The 26,420-nt window shown below is 40.6% G+C and overlaps 1 protein-coding gene across 1 annotated transcript in view; it reads right to left on the bottom strand.

Moving 5' to 3' along the window:
* The window catches only part of LPCAT1 (lysophosphatidylcholine acyltransferase 1), a 64,459-nt gene extending 39,607 nt beyond the window's left edge, over nt 1–24,852 (bottom strand). The window contains exons 1-6 of the mRNA XM_054381726.1: nt 24,562–24,852; nt 16,914–17,056; nt 15,358–15,572; nt 8,895–9,007; nt 7,309–7,369; nt 4,983–5,041 (exon numbers count right to left, since the gene is read on the bottom strand). Of these exons, the coding sequence (XP_054237701.1) occupies nt 4,983–5,041; nt 7,309–7,369; nt 8,895–9,007; nt 15,358–15,572; nt 16,914–17,056; nt 24,562–24,678 (708 nt within the window). The 5' untranslated portion in view covers nt 24,679–24,852. The remainder of the gene's footprint in view (nt 1–4,982; nt 5,042–7,308; nt 7,370–8,894; nt 9,008–15,357; nt 15,573–16,913; nt 17,057–24,561) is intronic.
* Between the last annotated feature and the right edge of the window lie 1,568 nt (nt 24,853–26,420).

Here is a 26,420-nt window from a genome sequence, read left to right as displayed (position 1 = left end):
TTCATTATGTGTAACTGACAGCATGTAACTAAAAGGTTTTCATGGAAACTTTAGTGCTCTCTTTGAAAGAAGTTCTTAGTCCCCATGGAAATCACTCAACCTTTTATGTAGCTAGCAAATACCCAATAATCCAGCTTTTAAACACAGAAAAACCATATTAAAAAAAAAATATTCAAGCATTCTTCAACTGCTGCTAGCCTGGGAAAAGAAGGCTATTTACTGTAAGCTGATGTTCCTTGATATGCAGAGCCCTTGTGTATTTTCCTAACCAATCCTGCTCAGCAGGATGTCCTTACACTTTACTCAGACATCCCACCAACAGCTGTGAACACTGACACTGCTGAAGTACTTGGGACTGGTGGAGATGAATGAAAGGAAGTCTGCTCAACTGACATCAAGCAGTAGGACAATTAAGCCCTTATGTTTCACCTCAAACCAGTATTTTTTCAGTTGCCTTTACTCACAGACAGCATACATCCACCTGGCTGATCCAAGAATCAAAACAGACATCTAAACATACTAATTTACTCTCAGGAAAGACTGACTGTCAGCACTTTAGATTGCTGAGGTGAGCAGTGTGCAAAATACTAAGAGGACAAACAGCAGTGAAAAAAGTGAAACAGATACACACAGCATAAAGAGAGCAGAGATATGAAAAAGAGTATGTAACAGGTGAAAAGAAGGAATATGGCCATAAAGGTCATTCCATTTTTAACTGTAGGACTAAGAAACAGCATAGGAAAAACCAGCAATACTTGTAGACGAGACTTAAGTGTAGAACCCAAAAACATGAAAATGAGTTTTGACCAACTGGAAAAAAAGTAGAACTCCTTAATTGAATGATAAGATGACTTGGTAAACACAGGATTCTAAACAATCAGATCAGAAAGATGTTTCTATCAACCTACTGAAAATGTTTCAGTTCAGTTCAGTTCTACCCAAAAACCATTTTAGAGAGTTTAGGTGAACACATGTTCTATGATCTTGAAAAATCAAGACCACATTCAAGTCAAGGTCATGTTTTAATTACCATTCAGAGAAAAAAGGAAAATGAAAGAAAGCAACACATCCAAAAAAAGGTGAGAAATGTGATTAATGTGATAGATCAATAGCTTGGAGCAAGATCAATGCATCACGAAGGACTACTAAAAATTTACATCTTGGCTTTCAACTATTATTTAAAATGAAACAAAGCATGATAAAGAACAATTCAATCTCTAGCAGTCAACATATGTGTGTGAAAATAGACTTCTCCATGTAGTGATCTTGTAGAACTTTAATATCTACAGTTTTACTGTTAAACTGGTTTTGTCAATTTTGATATCTCGGGTAATACTGCAAGTAAGGTCATGATGGGATTTGTTTTTTCTACAAGGAACTTTCATTGACAAACCCTGATCATTCCAATGTAGACAGATGATAATTTCTCCAATCAGAGACTAGCTCTGCCATAGAGAACACCACCACAGCACTACACATATGCAGCTCAGCTCTCTAAATTGTAACTGTGCAGAAGGAGACAAAAATAAGAAGTGAGCTCTATAAAGATACTCTGCCTGGGCAACAGATCACTGAACAGTGAATGGGTATTTTCAGAATCTAGCCACTGCACTGCTAGCTGGCAAGACAAACTGGTAAGCCACATATTAACAATCTTGCAAGAAATTCCCAATGTGAATTTCACAGCAAATATGCATGCTTTTTCTTACTGAGAAGATCAGGATGCAACAGGGATGACAGCTATGAATCCTATGTAGTGGAAAACAGGACCCTGGTCTGCAAGAGACAGACCTATTCTGTAGGAGAATCCTGCCAGCATATCTATTTTTATGATGAAAACAGCAGACAGGAACTGGTATTTTCTGTTCCTAGTTTAGATACCTTTTATATTTATCACAGCTCCCAGTTCATGCTTATGGACAGCATTCACTTTGACAGTATTCTGAGCTCACTCTGAAACTTTTGTATCTAGATAATAAATCCTATGAATCGTGTGGAAGCACAATTTCCATATAATTCATATTAGACATAAGAAGATACTTGAGAACCATGCCAAGCTTCAGACAGCAGCTTGGCTGTGTTCTTACATGTTCAGTCAACCCTGATGCACCAAAGCTGGGCAAGAGATGCTGCCAAACCTCTCAAATAGTACAGCTACCTATGGAAAAGACTTGGACATAGAAGTACACTTAAAATGTCTCTGTGATATTTAAACATGTATATAAACCTTCCATAATTTCCAGCCCTCTGACAGAAAATTCCAGTGAAGGAAAAGTTATATTTACAAAGAAAATAAGCATGAAAATGAATTACAACAAGGATTGCTGTAGAACCTATGGATGGAAACATTAAAGCATTTATTTTAATTAGAATATAGGCAATAGTTGTTAAGCATCCAACATACAAAATACTACCAAACGAGGTAAAAAGAAGCAGATTTCAAATTTCAGGTCTACACCTGCTCATGCATCAAGAGAAGCAACATGCTAAAATGTTACTCTCAACAAAAAATAAAAATGATGCAAGATGAGAGGCATCACTACTGCAAACAATGACAAGCCTAAGGAAGAAAGGTATTCGGGGGCAACCCTGACTAGGAAAAGTACTCTTCATGGCAACCAGAATGAGATTTGTTTGCTAGAAAATAACTGAAATTACATCATCATTTTTACTGTATGTTTCAGTTCACTATAGAACAAGTAAAGTAGTTTTCTTAGTGCTTCAGTAGAGTACAAAGAAATAGATCTGTAAGAATGCATAACGCCTACCATATTCACCTCTGGCACTAATCCTGAAAAGCCTCCCAAACAGTCAGGTGGTACTCAAGTTCAAGACTGTTCTCATCTATCCTCTGAAGCTCAGAGCTCTGAAGGTAGGTCAGAAAAGGCAATTCATGCTAAAAGCACTAGGGTGACTGCACATAATGCTTATTTGGAATTCAATGGCTATTCAAAGATCTGAATAAGAAATCTCCTTCTTAAACATAAAATTATAATATGCAGTGTTCAAAAGAGACAAATAGGAAGCCAGAGGCAATCAAAGTTTGCTAGGAATGTTGTCTTAGTGTATGAAAAACAATGTTCTCTCCTCACTCCATTGTTCTTACTTGCTATCAAACTGCATCCTAAGCAAAATAAACCTCACCTTCAGCTATCACATCACGTTCCTCCTTTCTCTCCTCATTCTAACTTTGCTGCAGCTCTTCTGCAGCCACCAAGCTAATCTGAAGATCAAACAATAATAGCAATCATCCCTTCCCTCATTAACACTTAGTGGAAGTAGTTGTTAGGAAGATAAGTAACTCATTAAGACACTAAAACTAAGTGTTTTTACAGCAAACAAAAGCAGTAGGAAAAAGTGAAGTTCCATACACAGATTCAGGCCAAGTTCAACAGATACCTAGACAACAATTTCTGTTAAAGATTATTAGGAATATTTGAAGTTTGTAAACTAACTTTGCATATTGTGTACTATGGGTAATAGGGGTATTTCAGTATCAAAATGGGATTTTTAAAGATATTTGCAAATTAACATTTGATAACTTCATATTCTTATTAAAAAGTTTACTACTAACCAGATGCAATGAGGTATATTAAGGATGACCTCAGCCATGCACATATTTGCAATTTAACCTGGCAGAACAATAGAAGTTTAAAAATCTTCTTAGAAAATAATCTTTCTTCCCCCAAATAAAACAATTATGTAACAAAAACCCCAGGCAGCCTGCTACAACGCACTTAATATTATGTGAGCATAACAGGCTGCTGTAACTGTCACAGCATCTGCAAAGATAATTTTTGGGTCTGTTACTGCAAACTAGCTGACTGTCATCACACAGTCTCAGTGAAGAGCAAATAATGGTATATGTAGATTAAATTTGCTTAGGTTGTTTTCTTTTTTAATCAAGCATATGTTTTATATCAACCTGTAAATTGACAGAGAAGAGCAATAGGTGGAAACAGAGAGAAAACAAGCACTTGGGTACCAAGAGGAAATAAAATCCTTCCTTAGATCAGGGGGTTAACAGGCTAGTCAAAGAGAGATGACATCAGAGCTTCTGATGTGATATGCATCAGCAAAGAGGCAAAGTAGTGCTTATTTCCTCCTACCCTCCCCTATATATCTTTTATTTTAAAATGGGACAAACTATACATGAAAACAAACTCAGAGGGCTCAAAAAGAAACTTCAGATATAAACCTTGTTAAGTTCACTAGGAAGCATCTTCTCATTAACCAAGGAATGCAGACAGACAAGATTCCAGCTGCAGCAGGACAGGAAAGTATCTACAGCAGGTAAAAATAATTAAAAAAATAATCCCTCTTCCCTGATTTGCTGTATCTTGAAGTAGATGAACTAACCCTTCTCTTAATTTGTTTGCATATATCTTTACAAGCATTTGAAAAAAAAAAAGTTTAATTTAGATATTGTAAACACAGTAATTTCCATACAACCTGTATGTGAATTATATTGAATGCCTATATTGGATGTTTAGCATTTCTTAGCCAAGTGCACAGGGAGTGTAAAACACGAGCAAGACACCTTATAAAGATACTAAGTTCCTCAACATGCTATTTTATTATCATTTAGCTAGTTGCTGTGATTTGTGACTAGCAGCACCACAGGCATGAGGTGCAGAAGCATCTTCCAGCAGTAAGTGACATTAAGCAAACTCTCCAACATGCACTGCAAGAACAGGGAGCACATTGAAACACAGATTCTAGACAGAAATCAACATCTGACTTGTGAATAATTTTCAGGGCACTGTTTAGGAGTAAACTGCTAAGAAGAGACACATAAAAAGTCTCAACTGAGACAATTTAAAATGGTGGAGGCTTAAGAACTACATACTTAGTCAATAAGCATTTATTAATGCTTTCTAAATTTCTAAACCAAACTATCTAACCTAAAGGATTACAGAAGTGCCAGCGTATTCAGAGGAAAAATGCTCCTTATTTCCAGCAACACTGCAAGCAGAACTTACCAGTTTGTTTGGATAACGTAAAACCACTGGCTGTACAGGAACTCCAGGAATAAAAGCTCCTAGAAGGCAAGCAAGGCACAATTACTTTATGGTTCATTTTGGTACAGTAGAGATTTATTGCAGAAAAAAAAGTGTGCAATTAATGGGCTGATATGCATAGGAAGTAGTTGATAGTGAAAAAGATCTGAAAGTAGTCTCAAAAGTAATCTAAAAAGCAAGCACTGGAGAATGACAATGTCTACCCACCTTTTCAGCAGATGAAAAATTAAGAGTACTTGCTTACATTTTCTAAATTATCCTCTACCACTTACATAAACTGTCATATATACAGGTCAAAGCCCAGTACCAAAAGCAGTATGTGAAGGATAGCTGCCAGTATGTTCGCTCTGGTCAGCAGTATTTTTTGGTGAAGAACTTAAGTTCTCTTACACAAAAGGAGGTTTCTATTTTCAGCTGAGCAACAGCAATGTATAGGAAATTTATCATTCCGGAATGACAGAATTAATCTAACTCCTATTCTGTAGCTACGAAAATGTGTGTCATTTGCTAATTATTTTCTTGGTTTCTAGCACAAAAATTGGGTAAGCATAACTATCTTGGCTCAAGACTTCTCCAAACATCTTTTTCTAGTAAAAACACTTAACAAAAGCAGTTTCACTCAAACAATGTTATTTAGAGCGATTTACTAAGTTCTGCCTAATACTTGGATTAAGAACCAAACAATGCAAGTATACTCTACTCTTAGCATTGTATTTGCTTTACAGACTAATGGCCCAGATATAAAAGTAGTAGTAGTTAATGGAGTATAAATATCTTTAAAAGAAGGTTGTCTGAACATGATCCTGCACAGATTTGGTCCTTGGCCCAGTGATACTTTCTATTCAGTCTGAAGAACAACCAGGCTAGGCAACTCTTGAAAGAATCTGAAGATTTTAAAAGCAGAGTGACAGATGACAACACCACTATTTAATCAAAACCAGACTACCTTGCCCTATATAACTAGCTTGCACAAACAAAACCGAAAAGCTATGTACTAAGAGTGAGGAGTGCATGTCACATGAGTGGAATGGGAAAAGGCATTTTGAAAGTAGCTACTTGGATAGAGACCTCAAATAACTTGATGTGAGGAATTCTGAGGCAAAGAATTTCTGGAAGGCTGGATGGATACAGAAGCAGGTTCCAGTAGGAAAAGTGTGACAGTTAAGAGGCAGAGAGCAGCATATACTAGACCTCCTACTGGAGGGGAAGATAGAGTGAGGATCTGAGGCAGAAAGTAGATGGTGTCTAGAATATCTATGGCAGAGGGAAGGCAGGAAATGAGGGCTTTAATGAAAGACTTAGAGCATGGCCAGGGTTTGGGTGGAAAGAATGGGAGTGTGAAGAGGGAAAGAAATAAGTGGATGGTCTCCTAATGATCGCTCATTCATCTGAAACTAAAGAGCCCAGAGAAGATGAAAGAAAAGCTTTTTGAGTGTTTGCTCATCAGACAATTCTGGTATTTCTTTAGCCAAATAATTCAGTGCAAGGAATCGCAATGCTCACTGCATGATATTCTAAGAGCAATATGTAAGTTAAGTTAAAAGCAACACAAAACACAAGACACAGTAAGACTAGAACACAATGAGCTAGGCAGAAACCTAGGAAGAGTCAAAAAACATATTTACAACTGCCTCACTTCACCATCTCCCTGTCATGAAGGCAAGTTTACATTAAACATTGGTAGTTCACCACAATATTTGCCTTTCTCTTACCCTAACTGCAGCTTACAGCTGCAACAATGCTCAGTGTTATAGCCTCTACGAATCTAATTAAAAGGCTGACACTAAATGAAAAGAGCTTAGAATGTGGATATTAAAAAGCTGTTCTAAAAAATGACAGCCTCTGTTAACAGTGCTATACTGGCAAGATTCCTGTGCCATTTTCACCAGAATGCAACAAATGCTGCAGCACATGAAATAGATGTACAAAGATATCTTAAGCATTACAGCATATCTAAATGTTGCTTGATGTACCCAAAACAGGAAATGGTGGGGGCAAGGGAAAAAAAAAAAAAGGTAACCAACAGAAAAGATGACCACAAACAAAAAGCCAGGAAGAAACATTAGGCCTCCAGTTCATATGCAACTCAAAATCCAAGAAAAAAAAACCCTGAATATTTTCACCCAACAGTGGAAGGACAATCCTTTTGTAGCATCAGAAAATTTCTAATGCAGGATTTTTAACTCAACTTCTGCAACAGCAAGCAAATTACAATGAAAGTGGTATTTCAGAAAATGAGGATACAAGAACATTCTGTAGAGAACAGAGAAATGAGCGTAATACCTACCAGGCTTGAATGTAATTAGACAGGATCGGTTTGTGCAAGTGCCCTCTGGGAATATCATTATCTTGAAGTAAAAAAAAAAAAAAGTTGACTTTTAAGAACTATTTCAATGTGGATTAATTTATAAACACATCTTTTTAAAGCTAACATTAGCTGATAATAGTAAAAGAAGGTCAGAGAAAAACAGTTCAATTACAGGCAAAAAACCCGTGCTCAATAAAGAAGTTGATTAAAGCTCTGTCTCAACAGTAAAAAACCAAAATTCTTTATCTGTGAATTTGCTTCTGTCTGACCTTTCAGAATAACTGTATTCAGTTGGAACATTGACAGTGACCAGAAACACTTGTGAGTACAAGAGAATTTTCACAAAATGTTTTGGTGCTGAGAAAAATGTCATCTTCTGTTTTGCACCAACACAAAACTCTTCCTCCTAAGCTACCTGCTTACATGTTAAGAAATTGAAGACTGTTATTTTCTTTTTGCATTAATTGCTTGGCATGTGTACAGATGTCAGAATGATGGAGGCTGAAACTACCTAAACAGAATTCTAACAAGGCAAAAAATGCTCAAGTTGAACTAAATTCAGAGGAAGTGCTTAGGTCATAGGAAAAAAAAAAAGGTTCAGACAGCAAAATGCGAACAACTGCTGAAATTTTGTTTGGCTTCAGAAAAAGACTTTTAAAGGAAATACAGATCGTAAGGGGACAAAGCAATGGACTAGAATTAACATTACTAGGTTTATTGCCCACTGGTACTAGCTTGCTAGATATTCTGGCAATCACTTCAGCTCTGCAACTCAAGTTCTTCATCTGTAAGTAAGAATATTTACTTTTTAAAGTGCTTTGCCATCTATTGATAAAACTCTTAATGTGAAACCTCTGTATTACTCTGTCACACTGTTTGTAACTGTTCATAATATTTCTGCAGTCTTCATCACTGCATTAGTAACACTGCCATGAAAGACATACTACATCTTAATGTCAAAAAATCACAAAAATGTGGCTTCAGATTTTCAAAAGAGTCTTCTGCTTATAGAAAACTGACAGCTTTGGTAATCATCCCTCCCTTCCCATAATTCTTTCAAGGCATATTACAATTACATTTCAGGTGCAGAAAAAAGCCCTGAGACACTTATTTTAGCAAGGTTTTCATGACATGGTCCAATAAAGGTGTACTCTGGTTACTGCAACATCTGAATTGCTTGGAGTGTCTTGATCAGTACCACATCTCCCATAATGACAGCATGTGAAAATCTCAAGAAGGGCTAGAACACCCAATACTCCCCCAAGTATTCTGATGAGCACTTGCTATTTTCTTCTTGGAAGACTTACTAAACAGATAGACCACAGCACGCTCAGAATCACTTAGAGCTATCTTCTCATGTGCTTACCCAGTCTCCCCTGAAATGCATCACAATGAAAGGCTAGTGTTTTGTACAGCTAAGAATCTCACATTGTATTTTCTAGAAAATGGGGGGAGAGGGAAATCCCACCGTGCCCCACAAACCATCTAAAGAATCACACAGGGAATAAGTAAATTCCATGTCTGAAGCCAAACACCATCAGTTACACCCTGGTAGTATACAGTACCTGTGGCCATTTACCATCAGACTGAGCACGCCTCTTTATCTCTTCAACAGTTTTCCTGCGAGAATCCTGGTCTGATCGAGATACAAATACAGGTCGGATGTATTTGATTAAAGCTGAAGAGGGAGGGAAACAAATACAAGTAAACCAGACTTGATTTTGTCCTCTCTGTTTGAAAAAATATTCTCTCCCCTACCAGCAGTCCTCTGGACATACGTTTCAGTACAATTACATAACTACTTTACTATATCGCACTACAAAATTAAATACTCAGATGAATTATTGCAATTTTTGGAAATATTTTCATTAATTTCTGTGAGGAAAACCATTTTTACCATTTTGGTACTTTGTACTTGCTCAATTTTTAATAGACAAATACACATACACCACAGATAATTTAAAACATGATTGTATGCATTATGCATAGTTTTCTGCAATGAAGCAGCTGTGACTGACTGCAAGCTATTTCCTTTGACCAACAAAAATCACAAAATCTACAGCCACCTCCAGCCCAGCAAAGCAGCAGAAATCTCCCTATGCAAGAGGTTCCAGTAGACATCCTGTGGGTCAAACTGCCACTGTCCTTGGAGATTTTATCTTCTGTGACTGCTTGGCACCACTGAAGGTACACCAAAGATATTCCATATATGGATTATGCTATCTTTTCTGGGAAATCAGAATGAAAGAGAAAGCATGCTTATTTTCTGGCCTTTAACCTGTTCTTCATACTAGGTGAATCAGATCTCAGTCAAGCTCTTCCTGGCTCAGTGGAAACCCCTCATACAAAGCCAGACACAATATGAGCATGAGCTAGAATCAGAAATGAATCCACAATATCCTCTCCCTGCATATCTGCCATAAACAACATCATGTTCCACTCACAAAATAGTTAGTGGCATATACAACTCTCCTACTCTGTCAAAAAGCACTACAGAAAAAGTATCTCCAAATATACTGCTTTGTGCTTTAAGATTTTATCTCCAAAAACCTTTTTGTCATTTTTGTATTTTGTAATCTCATTTGAAGAGCCACTAAATCATTATGTATTCTACTTGTCTAAAGTACAAATATAAAATAGCTTTTGAATTTCCAACCAGCACGAAATGAGTTTGCCGACACTAGTTGTCTGATCATCTTTTGTCAAGGATAGACTTGCTGTATTAGTGGATCAGCCAGTGCTTGAAGTGAAGAACAGTGTAAGGAGTTACAGTTCTGTACAGCTGCTGGTTTTGGTGTTACTCCACTGGCATTTTAGAGAGCAACTCACAGTTTTTGAAACTAATCCATCATACCCTACCCCAAGTTCCAAAACATTCATCCAACTACTAGAAGACTGCTTTTATTCCACAAGTTGCTGAAGATCAGGAGACAATACAACAGAGAAAAGTTATCATATTCTTGCATTTCTTCCTACATGCCTACTCTTAGACAATATCCATAGAAGAATGCTTGCTAGAGGAGCAAAGCATGGGCCTAGAGCTTGCTAGAGGAGCATGGGCCAGCTGAGGTTACTGCTGTGGGAAGGCTGCAAAAAGCCAACCAAACAAAAACAAAACCCCAAAGCAAAACAACAGCAAACCCAACTTTATCAAGTAACATAAATCAAAGCAGACTCAAACATCCTCAGCCTTCACCCTGAAGTTTTTTCACATTAGGCCCAACTGATCAAATACAGATTACTTCAGGCCAAGGAATGAACATGATTCCACAGCTGCAAGGCATTTATCTGAGGTATGCTGTAAGCAAGTTCTTCTTTATAGCATACGAAAGGAAGCAAGTAGATAGATTTTACTTAGGGCAGTACAACAGAAACTTCAGACACCTTACCATCTAATCATTAATGTACTCTGTATCTGAAAACTGGACAGGCAAATAGTACTCACTATTAGAAGCTTCACAAAGGCAAGCTACTGCAATTTTACCAATCTACAAAATAACCCCCTGCAAATTATCTTACAAACGGACAACACCAGAGAGAGCAACATAGCCACCTGCAAAAAATAACTATTATAACATGCTGAAAAAGAACAGGCAATCAAGAGATTGGTTTTCCTATGGATTTGCCGTATCTGTTTGATTACATGACACACAATAGGCTGCAAGGCAAGTTCACTTCTTTTCTTTTGGTTCAGACACTGCTTTGATGCAGCTTGTAGAAGTTAGTATCATTTAAACTATCAGCTTTCTTTCAAATATGACATCATCACTATTTCAACCCATCATATCAAGCTTAGCCTAACAGACAAGGTGATCATATTAAGTCTTACTTCCTTGGGCATCAGACTAAGAAGCAGACAGAATTAACATCAAACAGCAACTTACAATCCTCTAAGACAGCAGCTGCCAGGTCCTTAGTGGCCAAGTCCAAAAATTTAAGTGAAATTAAAACTTACAGTCATCATTTAGAAGCTGAAAGTGCCTATGAAGTGAGAGCTAGCTCTGTACTTGTCTCTCCTTATGTACTCTTTTCATAAACACTTTTGAAAAGAGAGTACAGCATTACAGAGATCTTTATTCTCACCACATATTTTCATTTTCAGTAAGTAGCTAGAGATTTGAAAATTCAAAGGCTGTCCCAAGTCAATCTGGGCAAGAAAGAGTCAGGAACAGGGACAAGGGTCTGTAAAGAGATACACATCAAATAGGTAGACAAGATCATGGTCAGAAGTCAAGTTGAAACAGGGAAGCCTAGAGACAGTACTAAAAGATAGCATATGAGTTAAGGAATAAGCAGGACCAGGGCAAAGTCAGGGCAGGAGTAAAAAGCAGCATGCATGAAAATGCTTCAGACAGCTGGCATACTGAGCAACTAAAGGAAACAAGCAGAACTGTACAATATGCTTAATAAACAGAACACAACCTTAACATTCTCTGTTTAATTTAACTGTCCAAGACCAACAATCTCTGTCCAAGACCAACTGTAATCAGGTAAGGAAAAAAAAAAATCACAGCTTGAGTATTCAGAGATGGCAGAGAACCCCTCAATTCACAAAACTCCTCTTGCAGTGTCATTATTCGAGCTTCTTCTCTATCCAGTGTCAATCCTACTTGTAGTGACTCTTGTCCCCAATTTCAGCTCATTACAAGTAGTCCTGAGGACAGGTGACAAACACTGTACTCCACTTTCTTAGGCAGGTACTTGCAGTTTAAACAGTATTGCCAGGAATTCATGAAAACCTCTGCCTTGCTGGCAGCCACAATGCCACAGACAGAGTAAACAAGAGAAAGCTGCTCTAGCACAAAACAGCATTTTTTTTAAAGAGAGTTCAGTATTGCTTTAATTAACTGCAGGGTGGCAGCTTCAACCCATTTCAGAATCATAACTGCCATGAGATCATTTCAAGCACCAGCTGATGCAAAGCAAAAGTTTATTTCTGATAAGCTGAACACATGCAATTGATGTCAATGAACTTTTCAGGAAAACAGGGGAAATAAAATAAAATTAATTAAAAAAAAAAAAAAAAAGAAAAAAGGTATTTCACCTCTGCTTCCAGGCAAATTAGGTGAGGAAATCTTATCTCAACTCAAGACAGGAAGTGCTATTTAACATATGATAGAAGAAAGTATTGCAGCAAACCACTCACATAATGCTTGACAGTTACAACCACACAGTAGATAAAGCTATACTGACAGCATCACTATCAGTCCACAAAGCATCAGAAAACACAAAAAGCAATGGAAGGGTAACGTGGCACTAAACACTGCTCTTCTAAGGTGTATTCACACATGTTTTTTTGAGTAGGCAGCTACATTTTCACCACTGTAGAAACAGCATCATAATGACAGATCTGCTGCAAAAGTAGGGAATGCTGAACATGAGGCTTTCACTTGGCCTCTCCCCTGAACCACATGAAATGCCACCACAGACATTCCTCTGAGACACTGAGATGGAGCCCATAGAGCCATGGAGGCAGGCTGTGTAATACAGGTAGCCTTGCAGTGGGATATCCATTTGCAGTATCTACTCCTTGATTTTTTGTGCTATGGGAAAAAATACAGGTTATTTTTTTCTAACAGCAGTTGTCCTTGTGCATTCTGCATTTAGGACTTACAAAAATATGAAGCTTAAAGGTTGAAAAGCACTGTCTTAGGCTTAATTTTTAAACAGTTGCCCTATACAAATGGACATTGCTCATGAAGTTCTGAACTCATGCCTTTCCTAATGAGAAATTGTTCTTTCCTGAAGAGAAAATACGAAGTCTTCTAAAGGTTATGGGGGAGGAAAATAGTGAGGTTCCAGAATAAAACAGCTTCCTGTGCATATAGACACAGAGACCTTAAAAAAACACCCCTCAAACTCACACACAACAAATGCACAAAGTTGCATCAATCTACAAAACTGAAGTGAACCAAAATTAGGATCTGTTTCACTTGGACTTACATTGTTCTTACAGAAAGTGTGTTATTGTAGCTATGGTACTGTACATGTGATTAGTAAAGTTAGTGGTAGTATCTTATCAGAGCAATAATCACACACAGAAAAATATACTTCTTTGACTCAAGCTTGAACCAACCAGTGAAGTTAAAAACACATTGAATGAATTCTTGTAGTAGAGGAGCTATCTGACAGAACAGAAACCAAACACTCCTGATGTAGAGACAGTGTTAATGAGAATTTTTTTCTCTCCCTGTTTTCAAAGAGAAAGGCAGGAAACATGCAGTTTGTAGGACAAGGACAGGTCAGTAGTGGAAGGTAAACAACCAGTGTTCTCTCTAGCTTTAACAGAAGTAAATTACATGGTATTTGGGTTGGTCTTTCAAAATGTGATCTATTTCCTTCAAGAACTTCTTGAGGAACAAAGATCCTTTTCATGTCACAGATTTCAGTTTGCTCTCACACCTGTTATATCTGTATGAGGTGTGGTGGGTTGACACACAGCTGTGTGTTTTAGCTTTCTACTAAGTCTAAAAAAGTATTTTATGAAAGCAGTTGTACTGATTTGCAGGTTTCTCATGTGCTTGGAGGTTGTAACTTCCATAAATGGTATCAACTAAGATGCTTTAAAAAAGTGATGGTACTTTCCATATTCCAGCAGCAGTTTAAATGAGAAGTAAATAGTTACTGAATTTATGATGGAATTAAAAAAAAAAAAAGAAAGAAAAATCCAGTGAGTCCAGGACTCCAACCCAAACAATACACAGGTGACAGTGCAACTATGTTAAGTCTCTCCAAAAAAAGCTCCTGTGAGAGCTGAAATATCGCAGAGTCATCTGGGTGCCCAGAGCCTGAAAAAAGATTGAATTTTGAAATGAAAAGTTTTGAAGGACAGGAGCAAATAAAAAAGCTTGGCAATAACTTCAAGATACCACTCAGAACTGGCGAGCTTATTTGTGCCTTCATGGCAGGCTACAATACCAACAAAGCACAGGATGCTGGCATTCAAGCTTGTGATTTAACAGTGTTTAAAATGCTGATTTGCAGTGTATGAAGAAATATGTGATGATACCTTCACTTTACAGCAGGTTTTTCCAAAACGGGTTGAAGGACTGTTTTGATGAATCTCAGAAGTGTTTCTAAACACAAAGACCCATATTTCTTCAGTGAGAACTATCTCAGTTCTCTTCCCTGAGTGCTTTAGAAGGTTGTGGGGGGAACACTAACAGGCTGATTCCACTTAGCTGCAAAGTTTAGAATTTCAAATTAAAGAGCCCCTACCCAAGGCGAAAGAAAAATCATTTGTCCTTTTCAAATACTACCTTTAAAACGTAACAAGACTCAGATTCTTTGAAATTTGCTGGTCCCTGGTCACAACATGATGGGGTTCTCCAAAATGCTTCCATGCAGACTTTGTGTGGTTGTAAGCTTTTAGACTCATTGACTTCTATACTTTTTTGGCACAACTGCACCAAAAATCGCAGGTCTATCTCAAGTCTTTGTGAGCATCTATGCTGATAAATCCAAAGACAGTAATCAAACACTATTGCATTGGGTATTTTAATTTCTTACTACTAAATCTGAGTGCACAATAATCTGCTCTTGCTCATCTCACACCCTGCCTGGAACAATTTTGCTGCATGAAAGACTAGCAGCACTCCATCAAGGCATTGTATCATTCAGAGAAGACAAGAGTCCTAAAATGTATTTCTAGGATAGTACCCCAACTCATACCAAGAAAGAAGTTTTGGTGAACTTTCTCTGTATTCTCACCCTTTGCTTCTACAGCCCCATCTTTGCTTTTGTATTTTTCAGGTCTCAAAATGTTGCAGTTTCACTGCAAATTTAACCATGAGCACTGTAAGATTCTTTTGACTTTGCACAATGATTCAGCTTTGGGCAAAGGGAAAAAAAGCCAACACCCCCCACATTTTTTCTAGTGATACCAGTGAAAAAAACCCAACCACATGTCACCATGTGTTACACAGCAAAACTTCCTTTGTGTTTTAGGCCTTCTCATACACAAGCAGTGAACTCCCTAAATAGTGATTTTTAATTGTTCTTGACAAAATTAAGTATCTATCAACTTACTTCCCCAAACAGGAATATCTTTGCTTTCAGCTTTCATCACAATGGAGGCAAAGGTCATAGTTACTGGAATGGCATCAAAGTAGGAAGAATGGGGAGCCACGGTTAATATTGCTGCTTCCGCCGGCAACGCCCGTCTGCCTTTTACATTTATCCAGTGGAATCCACCAGCAAGCCACATCATTCTCATGATTGCTTTCAGTAAAATATCCACTATCCTGTAAAGAGTTGATAAAACAGTAAGATTGGGATTTAGTTTGTCCCTACATTTTGACTATGACTACTGAGTTTCGTGTATACAGTAGCTAATAATGCTTTCTAGTAACACCCAAAAAGGCTCTAATAACCCCAGTCATGAAAAATGCTATTAGGTTATAGCTAGAATGCCACAACCCTGAGTTTACCCAAACAAAGCACTGCAGAAATGTACAGCAGAGATTCTCAAACACAGGGATGCCTACAGAACACATCTGGGAGCTTTGGAAATACTTCCTTTCTTTCCATTTTCCCCCCATCTCCTCCTAAGGTGTTTTGATTTGCTCAGGGGGCTTTTGCTTGTTTGTGGTTTTGGAAGGGGAAGGGGGAGATGGGAGAGGGGATGTTGGGTTTCTTTGTTTGGTTGTGGGGTTTTTTGTAGAGTTTTGTTTGTTTTTAAAACTGTCTGACTGTCAAGAAAAGAGAATATTTACTTTGAACCAGCAGAGTGTAAAAACCAAACACCACAAATCATTACCCTCACAGGGACTGGAGGCTGGGAAGCAGTTTGACACTGAAAAATGGATTAAATAGAGGAGGGACAATAAAAAAAGCTTCAAAAGAATGGTATGTAAAATTGAAGGCAGTCCATTATTCCTTCATTTGTTATACTGATTACATTTTATTTTGAATTTTAAGTGACATGCCTCTGTGGTTCTCAACCTCTTTCCCTCCTGTGATGCAAAATACAATCAGATTCCCTCATGCTAGTGCCAGCTCCCAATTTAAAAGTTCTCTACAGAATGGTGATGCTTCCTTGCTCCTCAAATGGCAGTTTTCATGAATGGGTAAACATTGTCTTATATGCAACCTCAATTAGCATTCCAATATCAAAGCGAGCACAGATTTATTAATAAGCACCAAAGAATGGGGCAAGCCCTCATAAAATCAACAGCAGTTTTGTAAATTCATCAGAGGGTAGCCAACAATGGAGTGAAGCATTTTAAAACAACAATTTAGAATATGAAATCTGGGCACATTCCACAGTGTCAATCTTCATAACAAGAAGTTGACGTTACAGGAATAGCTGAAATTGAAGAATGTCACAGCGAAGCTTCACGCTACATTCTCAATAAAGATAAGAGGCCAAAGATGCTCAGTTTTTCTCCCTGTAATTTCTGGGTTGTCTGGTGAAGTTAAGGTATTTTCACTCTCCTATCAGAGGAAATTGAAGTAATATTTTGGATATTTTGAAGAGAAAAGGAGGTCTGTGGGACAAATCAAGTATTTCCCCATCTTTGCTATTTCAAACAGTTGAACTAAACAATGATTTTTCTCAGTATTTCACTGCATCAGTGACTCACTTTCGCCACCAGGAAAGGGGCTTTTCAAGCTCTTGCTCATCAGTTCCCATTGAAGCAATGAATGCAAAAGGCCAGGCCAGCAACATCATAAAAGCAGCAAAAAAGAGTCGGATCGGAAACAGAGTCAAGGTCATGAAGGCAATCTGCAAAACCCAAGACAAATGCATTATTCTAACACAGTCTTGAACTGCAAAAGTGAACAATTCCCAGCAATCAATCTTAAATCTTAACTTAAAAATATTTTATGTCAAAACCAGCAGAATACACTTTAATCACCAACACATAATTGCACTGTATGTGTAACAATTTTGTCTTTACCACTCAATTACAGCTATAGCACAGCACACTTTAAAGCTAATGCAGCAGTCCCTTTCCACGCTTCTTCAGACCCTAGTTTGTCAGTGAATACACCCACATGCTTTTCCCCCTTTCCACAGCCTTACATCAAGTAAATACTTAGCATCTATACATACTATTCTTATTGCACTACAGAGAAGTCAGTCCACCACAGCTGCTCCCAGCCAGTGATATACCAGATTGCACCAGCAGGGTACGTTCATATGGCAATAGAGGACCCAACCTGGGAAGACAAGGGATGCCATCCAGAGGGACCTTGACAGGCTGGAGAGGTGAGCACAAGCCAACCTCATGAGGTTCAACAAGACCAAGTGCAGGGTTCTGCAACTGGGTTAAGGCAATCCCAAGCACAAACACAGGCTGGGCAGGGACTGGCTGGAGAGCAGCCCTGAGGAGAGGGACCTGGAGGTGCTGGTAGATGGGAAGCTCAATATGAGCTGTCAGTGTGCACTTGCAGCCCAGAAAGCCAACCAGAACCTGGGTGCATCAGAAGTGTGGCCAGCAGGTCAAGGGAGGTGATTCTCCCCCTCTGCTCAGCTCTGGTGAGACCCCACCTAGAGTCCAGTTCTGGAGCCCCTATTACAAGAAGGATCTGGAGGTGCAGGAATGTGTCCAGAGAAGGGACATGAGGATGATCAGAGGGCTGGAGCACCTCTCCTATGAGGACAGACTGAGAGATTTGGGGCTGTTCAGTCTGGAGAAAAGAAGGCTCCCAGGTGACCTTCCAGTATCTGAAGGGGGCTACAAGAAAGCTGAGAAGGGACTTTTTAGGATATCAGGTAGTGACAGGACTAAGGGGAATGGAATAAAGCTGAAGTGGGGAGATTCAGACTGGACATGAGGACGAAGTTCTTCCCCATGAGAGTGGTGAGAGCCTGGAATGGTTGCCCAGGAAGGTGGTTGAGGCCCCATCCCTGGAGGTGTTTAAGGCCAGGCTGGATGAGGCTCTAGCCATAGTGTGAGGTGTCCCTGCTCATGGCAGGGGCATTGGAACTCGATGATCCTTCTGGTCCCTTCCAACCCTGACTGATTCTATGATTCTAAGACCTTCCAGGACTGGGTAGGCACCAATTCTACTGTAATGTGTTCTTGAAACCTGAAGCTGTGGGGAACCACAACAGGGAACACTGTGCAGAGACCTCTGAACAAACATCCAGACATACATATGAATTCAAGTTCCAGGTCTGTGCTAACAGGCACAACTCCATGGAGAGATGAGGTTTTCAAGCTGTACTCTCCTGAGAAGCTATGGTGAACCTAGTTGCTTCTGCATCACTTCCCAGCACTCTAGATCATGGAGAGCCCATTCCAACCCAGTTAGTCCTTTGCCTTTAACTTTGATGCAAAATGTCATGTTGGAATTTCTCCTGCAGTCTTCTGAAGACTTCTCCCAAAAGCTGAGCCTTTCCTGAGCTGTTTGGAGTTGTTTCCAATGATCTTCCAGCAAACACAACTTATCAACTGTGTGTGCAACGATGCAGCTTCTCCAGCACACAGTTCTAGGAAGCAGAGTCTCATCTTTCTCAAATAACAGAAAGAAATTTGAAAAAACTCTTAAAGTGGTAGAAGGTTCAGCTTCAGATGACTCCCTCTGAGAGGGAACTGAAAATGCTTTGAAGCTGACTGAGGTAGCACCAATGCTCCTTTAACGTGTACAGTGGGGGCTAGAAGATGAAGACAACAATATGAAACAGAAGGGACATGTAAAGAAAGAAAATTGAAAAGGAAATGCATTACATGCTCACAGGTGCTCTAGGTGAGGTAGAAAGGCATTTTTCAGTACCACGGTGGCTGGGCAAGGATGAGTAATGAGGCATAAGGTGCTGTCTCATGTTGTGCTTAATCTGACGCATCTCCAGGCTGCTGTGGAAAGCATTATTCATGTTCTTCTCTTCCCTGATGCAGATCTAGTCATCATTCAGCTCAGTTTTTGACTGATGAGTTAGTTTCTGCTTCTTCTCACTTTTCCAGAAGCAGGGAAGACACAAGGCAGGAGAAAAGCCCAAGGTGCCCACCTCCAAGCCCTAAGCTATTAGACCACTTCAAAATCAGATCTTGCAGCAGTGGTTCAGAATGGCACTATGCTCTCATAACAGCCACGCTCTCATGCCACAAAACAGGACTCCAGTCCCTGGGTAGACTGCTTCAGTTCACAGAATTGAAAGAAAAAATGATTTTTTTTTCTCTCAGGTTAGGCTAGTTTACCAGGTGAACCAGTACAGCTTCCTAAACTGCAGTGGTCAGACAGGTACTGAAGTCACAGTAACTCATGCAACTCTGTGACCACAGTCAAGGCCACCACGTGCAGCAGCAAATAGGGCAGCATTCACATCTGCAAACTGGAGAAAAGAGAGCAGCTGCTTTCTAAGCTCAAAAAATGAGAAGGACCAGCTGCCAAGAAAAAAAAAAAAAAAAAAAAAGGGGGGGAGGGGGAAAGTACAGGTAAGAACATAGTCCTCTGAGATTTACACTCTCTCCCTACCACTCCTCAAAGCCTCCTCCAATACCAAGGCAAAACTGAACAGCAGGTGGTGAGGCATTCAGCCCTTTGCATCTCTGTAGCAGTCCTTCTTATCAAGATCACTTTAGAGCCACATCACATTAGTTGCCTCCATCAGGTCATGAAAGAAAACATGGAAAAGGTCTTCTGTGTCCAAAGACAGTGGTGGAAATGGCCAGCAAGAGGCAGTTCCAAGTTAGGCAGGTGCAGTGGCCTCCATCAGAGATCAGAATGAAGCAGACATACACTGCTGGCATTGCGTTGTCACAGTGTTACACCTTATTTCCATGATCACATTTCTGTGTACTTAGGACATTCCCCAGACATGTTTCCTATTAAAAATTCCAACTGTATCTGGTAATAACTCATATGTAAACACCTGTGTTTTGAGATACATTTAAAAAACCCTAAGGGTCCATCTGGAGCTTTATCTTGGGAGGTTCAGCTCATGACTGGTTTTCTCAAAAGAGGGTTGACTACAGCTCATTTAGTATCTGCTGGTCTACAGGCTCCCACTTGGGTTTTCAGCAGTTGCTATGTATGCTGTGAAATACACAGAAGAAAATGGTCTTACACCTCGTAACAGAAGGGTGCACTAGGACACCTCAGTCTACCATCAGAAGAAATTCAATCCGATGTAAGGCAAGTCACAAACTAAACAGGTCTATGTTCTCCTTGCTTAGAGGCTCTGCTTTCAGATTTGAATATGAATTCACAATGAAGGCATAAAAATATGAACTTAAGTCCTTTTTAAAGTTCTCCAACACATCAAGTTCTACATATCTAAGCACTAAAGAAGAGAATCACGGAGTAGCCTTGTTTCTCCTTCCCTCTGTCTGTTTCCTGTCTTGAAAGTCTATATCACACCTTTCAAGCACAAAGATGAAAAAAAAGGTCTTCGAAATTCAGGGATAAGGTGAGAAACGTAATTAGAAAACCAGCTTCTTCATAACAAAATTTACACATACCGAACAAAGACAACAGATAATTAACTGCAAATTTAACATCACAAAGGTTTTGTCTTTTAAACCTCTAAGAGACTAATCTTGCCCTATACTTTCACTTCTTTGCTATTATCATCTCTATAGCCTCGGTTCACCAAAACCAGCACTGAAAATAGGAATTAATCCCTCAACAATTCTCTAACTACCTGCTTTCAACTCTGCAAGTTCCCTGATTAGCAAAATCATGCAGATAAATATGACATGGCAGACTGGTCACGGACACCAATGTGGTAATTGAAGACAAGTTTATTAACACATCTGAGAATATTTATACATTCTAAAACAACTGATACATAATATATGGGTAAAGATACAAAATCAGAGCTGTGCCAATTAAATAATTTTAACATACATACTCTTTTCACTACTCAAAATTGTTTCTACTTTCTTATCTACCAGGTCAGGACAGTCTCAGATAGCTGCTTTTTTTAGACAGCATTCCACAGCTTTGAGCTTACAAGCACAGAATCTCCTTTGTTATTTGCCTGATCTCCTAAAGGGGACATAAATACAGGACTAGAAATTTTCATGTGCAACTAAGCCATCTAACAGATCATTCCTGCTGAAGAAGGTGGTCCTGTTCACTCTCAATCCTCCCCTTGAGTCAGCTGTAGCACTTCTCTGAGCTTGCAATCAGCCAGTAGAGCTCATTAGAGTGAATAAAAGCAATCGCAGAAAAAGAAAACAATTGGAATACAGAAAAACACAGTAATATGCTGGTTTAATGAGCCCAATCAGCTCACCAAGGCACCAAAGGAGCACCAGCACTGGCGCAATAAAAGTGCCAGTAACACTAAAAGCAAGGAAAATAGTATTGTGTTGGTTTTAACCGGATGGGAAACAAAGCTACAAACACTCTGTAGCAGTTCCAGTTCTTGATTACCTCTGTTCTGCAGAGGTAATCAAGAGCTTCGACTTATGTGATAGGTGACCAGAAGATGTCAGGATGAACAAAATTCACATCTAATGAAATCATGCCCATCATTCTTATAATCTTGTTATTACAGTGCTGAAATAAAACAGGCAGCTTCAAAAATGACCACCGCTCTCATCATCAGATTAAGGTAAAACAGCCATAAGAAATGTTTCCAGCAGAAATACTGGAACCTTGAGACTCAGTTCTCAAATAGCCTTACTGCATTTACACTTGTTATCTCCCAATTTTATAAAGCTAATTAAAGATGATGTGAACAGTTCCTTGGCACTCAAATTTATTTTTTTTATTGTTGTTCTTCCCCTTTGTGGTTGTTTTGTCCTCTTACTTTCTACTTTTTTTTTTCCACTCCTGTAGTCTATGTTCTAAAGCTCTTTGGGTACATATATTAATGAGAAAAAATCCTAATCTAACCTTTTACTGAGTGCAGGATGAGGGAGTGATGAGGTGGTAGCAAAGATAATGGGGCTATCTGGCATACCACCAGCAACAGAAAACAGACAGACAAAGCAGTCTTGCCTCCCAGTCCCCTATGCCCACCAACTTCTTCTCTTCTCCTTAGCGCCCACACGTTCCTCACCTTCCTCGATAGGTTTTGCAACCTTAGAACTCACCCCTGTGAGATTCATAGGGCAGACAGAAATACTGGCCATGATATGCACTTACAGCTGAACAGGAAGTCAGTTCAGCTGTAATACACCTTACCCAACCCTCTGTAACATGCCAGGGCTGTATAGAAGAAAACATACAGTGTCTTATAGCAGCGTAAAGCTCCCCATTCAAGAAGCCTCCCTTTCTGAGGGAGCAGCGTTTCTCATAAGCAGAACAGTTCCACAGCTCTTCTTCAACAGCTTCTATGTTGAGTACAACTTTTCTTTTAATCAGTGAAGAGGTTTGGAGAGCATCATTGCAGCCAGACAAAAATGTATCACAGTTCTGCATTCAGCTTGTGTGTTTTTTCCTCACATAAAAGTGAAATAATAAGGCTGCAAGAAAGACTGGGTTAAAGAACTCTGTGTCACTGCACATCAACAAAAGATTGCTCACTTAAAAAGGAAGAGCTACACACACCCGCTGGCCAGGCTATTCCTTTGGTCTACATGCTGTAAAAAAATAACAACAGAGCTTTAAATAAGTCGTCTTACAGTTTTCACTGAAAATAATAAATCCTTGAAATCCAGTGGCAAAGCTCACATCTCATACATATGTACAGGTCATGTACAGGTCATACACAGAAGCAGGTAAGTTCTATGATCAGTTACTTTACTGGTGAAGCAGCTAAGTGTGTCAGGACTAACGAGATCAACAATACTTGCAGCTCCTATGAGACTCAATATTGCAAAAACTGTGGAGCTGATACTCTGCCCTCTCAATGATATTTTTAAAATTCCTTAAAAATAACCATGTAGAAAGAAATGTTAAAAAGGATACATTAACACTGCAAAATATAAAGACTTATGGTTATAATTAGACACAATCCTAGTCCATATAAACACATGCTATCTCTGCTTCTCTCTGCTCCCTGGAAGACTTCTAACTCATTAATCACATTAAAAAAATGACTTAAGGAATAAAGTAAGGTTACATGGAAAAGAAGTCATTAGAACTACATGACTTATTGAGGAAGCTCTACTTATAAACTGAATGAGGCAAATGACACAAACCTTTTTTCCCTTCTCCCATTCAAACAATTTATCTGCAACAGCTGAATACATACTGGGAAACTTGAATAAAAGAAGTAGAAATCTTTTCCACTGGCGTCTACAACAAATTCCTTGGCTGCAAGATACTTAAGATGAGACACAATCTGGTGTTTTGCAAGTCAGGCCATACATGTTTTTAGTATCTGGACAGCAATTGGGCAGTGCAATGATGAACTTCACTCGGAATGTATACTAAATTACAGCGGGATCTAAAGTGCCTTGATCTGAGAGGTTCAATATTAGTGGATCTTAATTTCCATCTTGACAGAGGTACTATAGGTTGCTAGGTCCTCAAAACAACAAGCTTTAAGGAACTCACGTATTTCAGTGGTGAAAGTACCAAAACCATCCAACCCCGTAATAGGTGAGTCTTTGATGGCATTTCTTCATCCAGCAAGTGACCCAGATCTTACCGAAAGCCTCTGACAAAGGCCATGCACTCTGAATATCCAACCACCTACTGCTCATTGTGTGAGGCAAGTGAGGCAGAGGCACGGAGGGGAAAAATAAAAACCAAACCAAAGCCACGCAATTGCAAATTTGCATTTTAATATCGATCCCTGACATCTCACGTTATCTGTACCATGGATAAATTATACTGCAGGGATTATTTATGCAGGGGCCAAACTTCAGGCACACGGGATGCCTCGGCCACGGCATTCCTCAACTTGACGCTGGAGAAGAGGGGATCTGCAGGAATGTTCCCCTGCCCACCATTTAAAAAAGAAAGAAAAAAGACAACCAAACGATGCAAAACCTTTTTTTTTTTTTTTTTATAAAAGCATGTATTTTTTTTCTAAAGAAAACGGCAGTGAACAAGTTAAGGAACACGCCCTCCGAGCGGCTGGCACCACAGTGGCCGTCGGCTCCGCGACCCCCCGCGCCTCACGGCCACCCCCAGGCCCCCGCCCGCCTCTGGCATCGCACCGCCCCCGCCGGCCCACCGCAGCCCCCCACACACCGGGCTTCCGCGCACGCACCAGCACCGGCTTTCCGCCACCCCCGGCGGCTCACAAAGCGCCGGCTGAAGGGTGTCTCCACCCGCCGCTGGACGCGGCCCGCCACCCGGTTCGCCGCGGGGGACTCGGGGAAGCAGATGAAAGAGGCGGCGGCAAGAAGAGGGCGAGGAACTGGCCCTGCACGCCCCTACCTTGGCTTTCTCCAGGGGGCTAAAGCGCAGCTGGTGCACGAAGGGGCTCCGCGGCGGCGGCCCGCGTTCCCGGCTGCCGGCCACGCAGCATCCCCGGCCGCGGCTGCTCAACTTCATGGCGAGAGCAAGACTAAGCGCGGCCCAGCACGGGAGAGGGCGCGGACGCTGCGCAGCGGCGGCTTCGTGCCTGAGTAGCGGTGGGTAGCACCGGCAGCCAGCTCCCTCGCCACTAGACGCCGGCCCCCCGCCCTCCCGGGGGCTTGCGCATGCGCCCTGCGCGCCGGCTACAGCGGCTCGGCGGAGCGCCGGTTTCCGCGTCGGGGAGGGAAGAGTGGTGGTAGTGGGAGGGGGCGCGCGCGCGTGCACCCTCCCTCGCTCCCTCCCTTCTCCGCGTGCCGCCGCCGCGCGCGCTCTTCCTCAGGCGCCCACTCTTCCTCAGGCGCCCACCCCCTACCCGTTCCCCTCGGGGCATGCCGGGAGAGCGGCTCCGCCCGCCGCCCCGAGGGGCTTCGGTTCCGCTGTAACGCCTTGTTACGAATCACGAACGAGAAACGTTTCGAAGGCGGCAGCTGGGCGGGCACCGGCGGTCGCGCCGGGGATGGGGGACCTGCGGCCGCTCAAGTGCGCGCCCGGGGCAGGTACCGGCAGCGTGCTCGGGTCGCGGGGTAGGGGCACCGCAGGGCGTGGGACAGCTGGGACGACTTCTTTAAGAAACCGAAGGGGTACAGAGGAATCTGTGAGGTGGAGACGGATCTTCGGTGCTGCATCCGTAACAGCACGGGCATCGGTATTGCTACATGCAGTTCTCAGCCGTACCCGCAAGAAACATCGCGTGGCGAGACGTTTGTCGGGGGTGTGGGGAATTCCCTGTACCGAGCAAACCTAGCCGTTTTTTAATTAACAATCTAGCTAATCTCTACCCTGGGATCTTGACAGAATGTTAGGTATGTTAAGAACATACCTAAGTTTGAGGTTTTATAAATCTTTTAAGTGTAGAATCATAGAATCGTTAGGGTTGGAAGGGACCTCAAGGATCATCTCGTTCCAACCCCCCTGCCATGGGCAGGGACACCTCGCACTGGAAGTTCTCGAGAAACACAGAAGTGCTCTGCCTGTGTTCAAAAGACCAAGCGGAATGACTGTAGAATTCCTGACATTGTAATACCGATCATAGCCAAAGCAGTTTAAACGATAGGTAAATCATTTGATAAATATGTAAAATAGCTTTAAAAGCAGGCATCTCACAGGTCTTACAAAGCAATTCTGATCGCCTTAATCAGGTTTAAAAATGATAAACCGTAAAAACACATCTCTCCACAGTTCCTAATCATCAGGTTTAAAACTGCACAATGGTCTCTGAGTCCTGCGGTTAGTAACGTCTACATCTAATGGCTAATGCTCTTAAATGTGTTAAACATGAATCTAATGGCTAATGCTCTTAAATGTGTTAAACATGAATAGTTTTTGACTTTCGAAAGAACAGAAAAATTTTCAGGGGTTAGTCTTCACAGAATCACAGAATGTTAGGGGCTGGAAGGAACCTCGGGAGATCATCCAGTCCAACCCCCCTGCCAGAGCAGGATCACCCATAGCAGATCACACAGGAACACATCTGGGTGGGTCTTGAATATCTCCAGAGAGGGAGACTCCACAACCCCCCTGGGCAGCCTGTTCCAGTGTTCTGTCACCCTCACAGGGAAATAATTCTTCCTCCTGTTTCCATGGAACTTCCTATGCCTCAACTTCCTTCCATTGCCCCTTGTCCTGAAGTCTTCCTGAAGTCATCAGGGTTTACAAAGTTCTGCAGGCCCAGCATGTTTGAAGATTTTTGCCAAAGATCCAAATAAACTCGCTGTTAA

This window comes from Indicator indicator, chromosome 6 (genome assembly GCF_027791375.1).
Source record: "Indicator indicator isolate 239-I01 chromosome 6, UM_Iind_1.1, whole genome shotgun sequence".
Taxonomy (NCBI): Eukaryota; Metazoa; Chordata; class Aves; order Piciformes; family Indicatoridae; genus Indicator; species Indicator indicator.
Note: the sequence above shows the minus strand (reverse complement) of the source record. Positions and strands in the feature narration are given on the sequence as shown.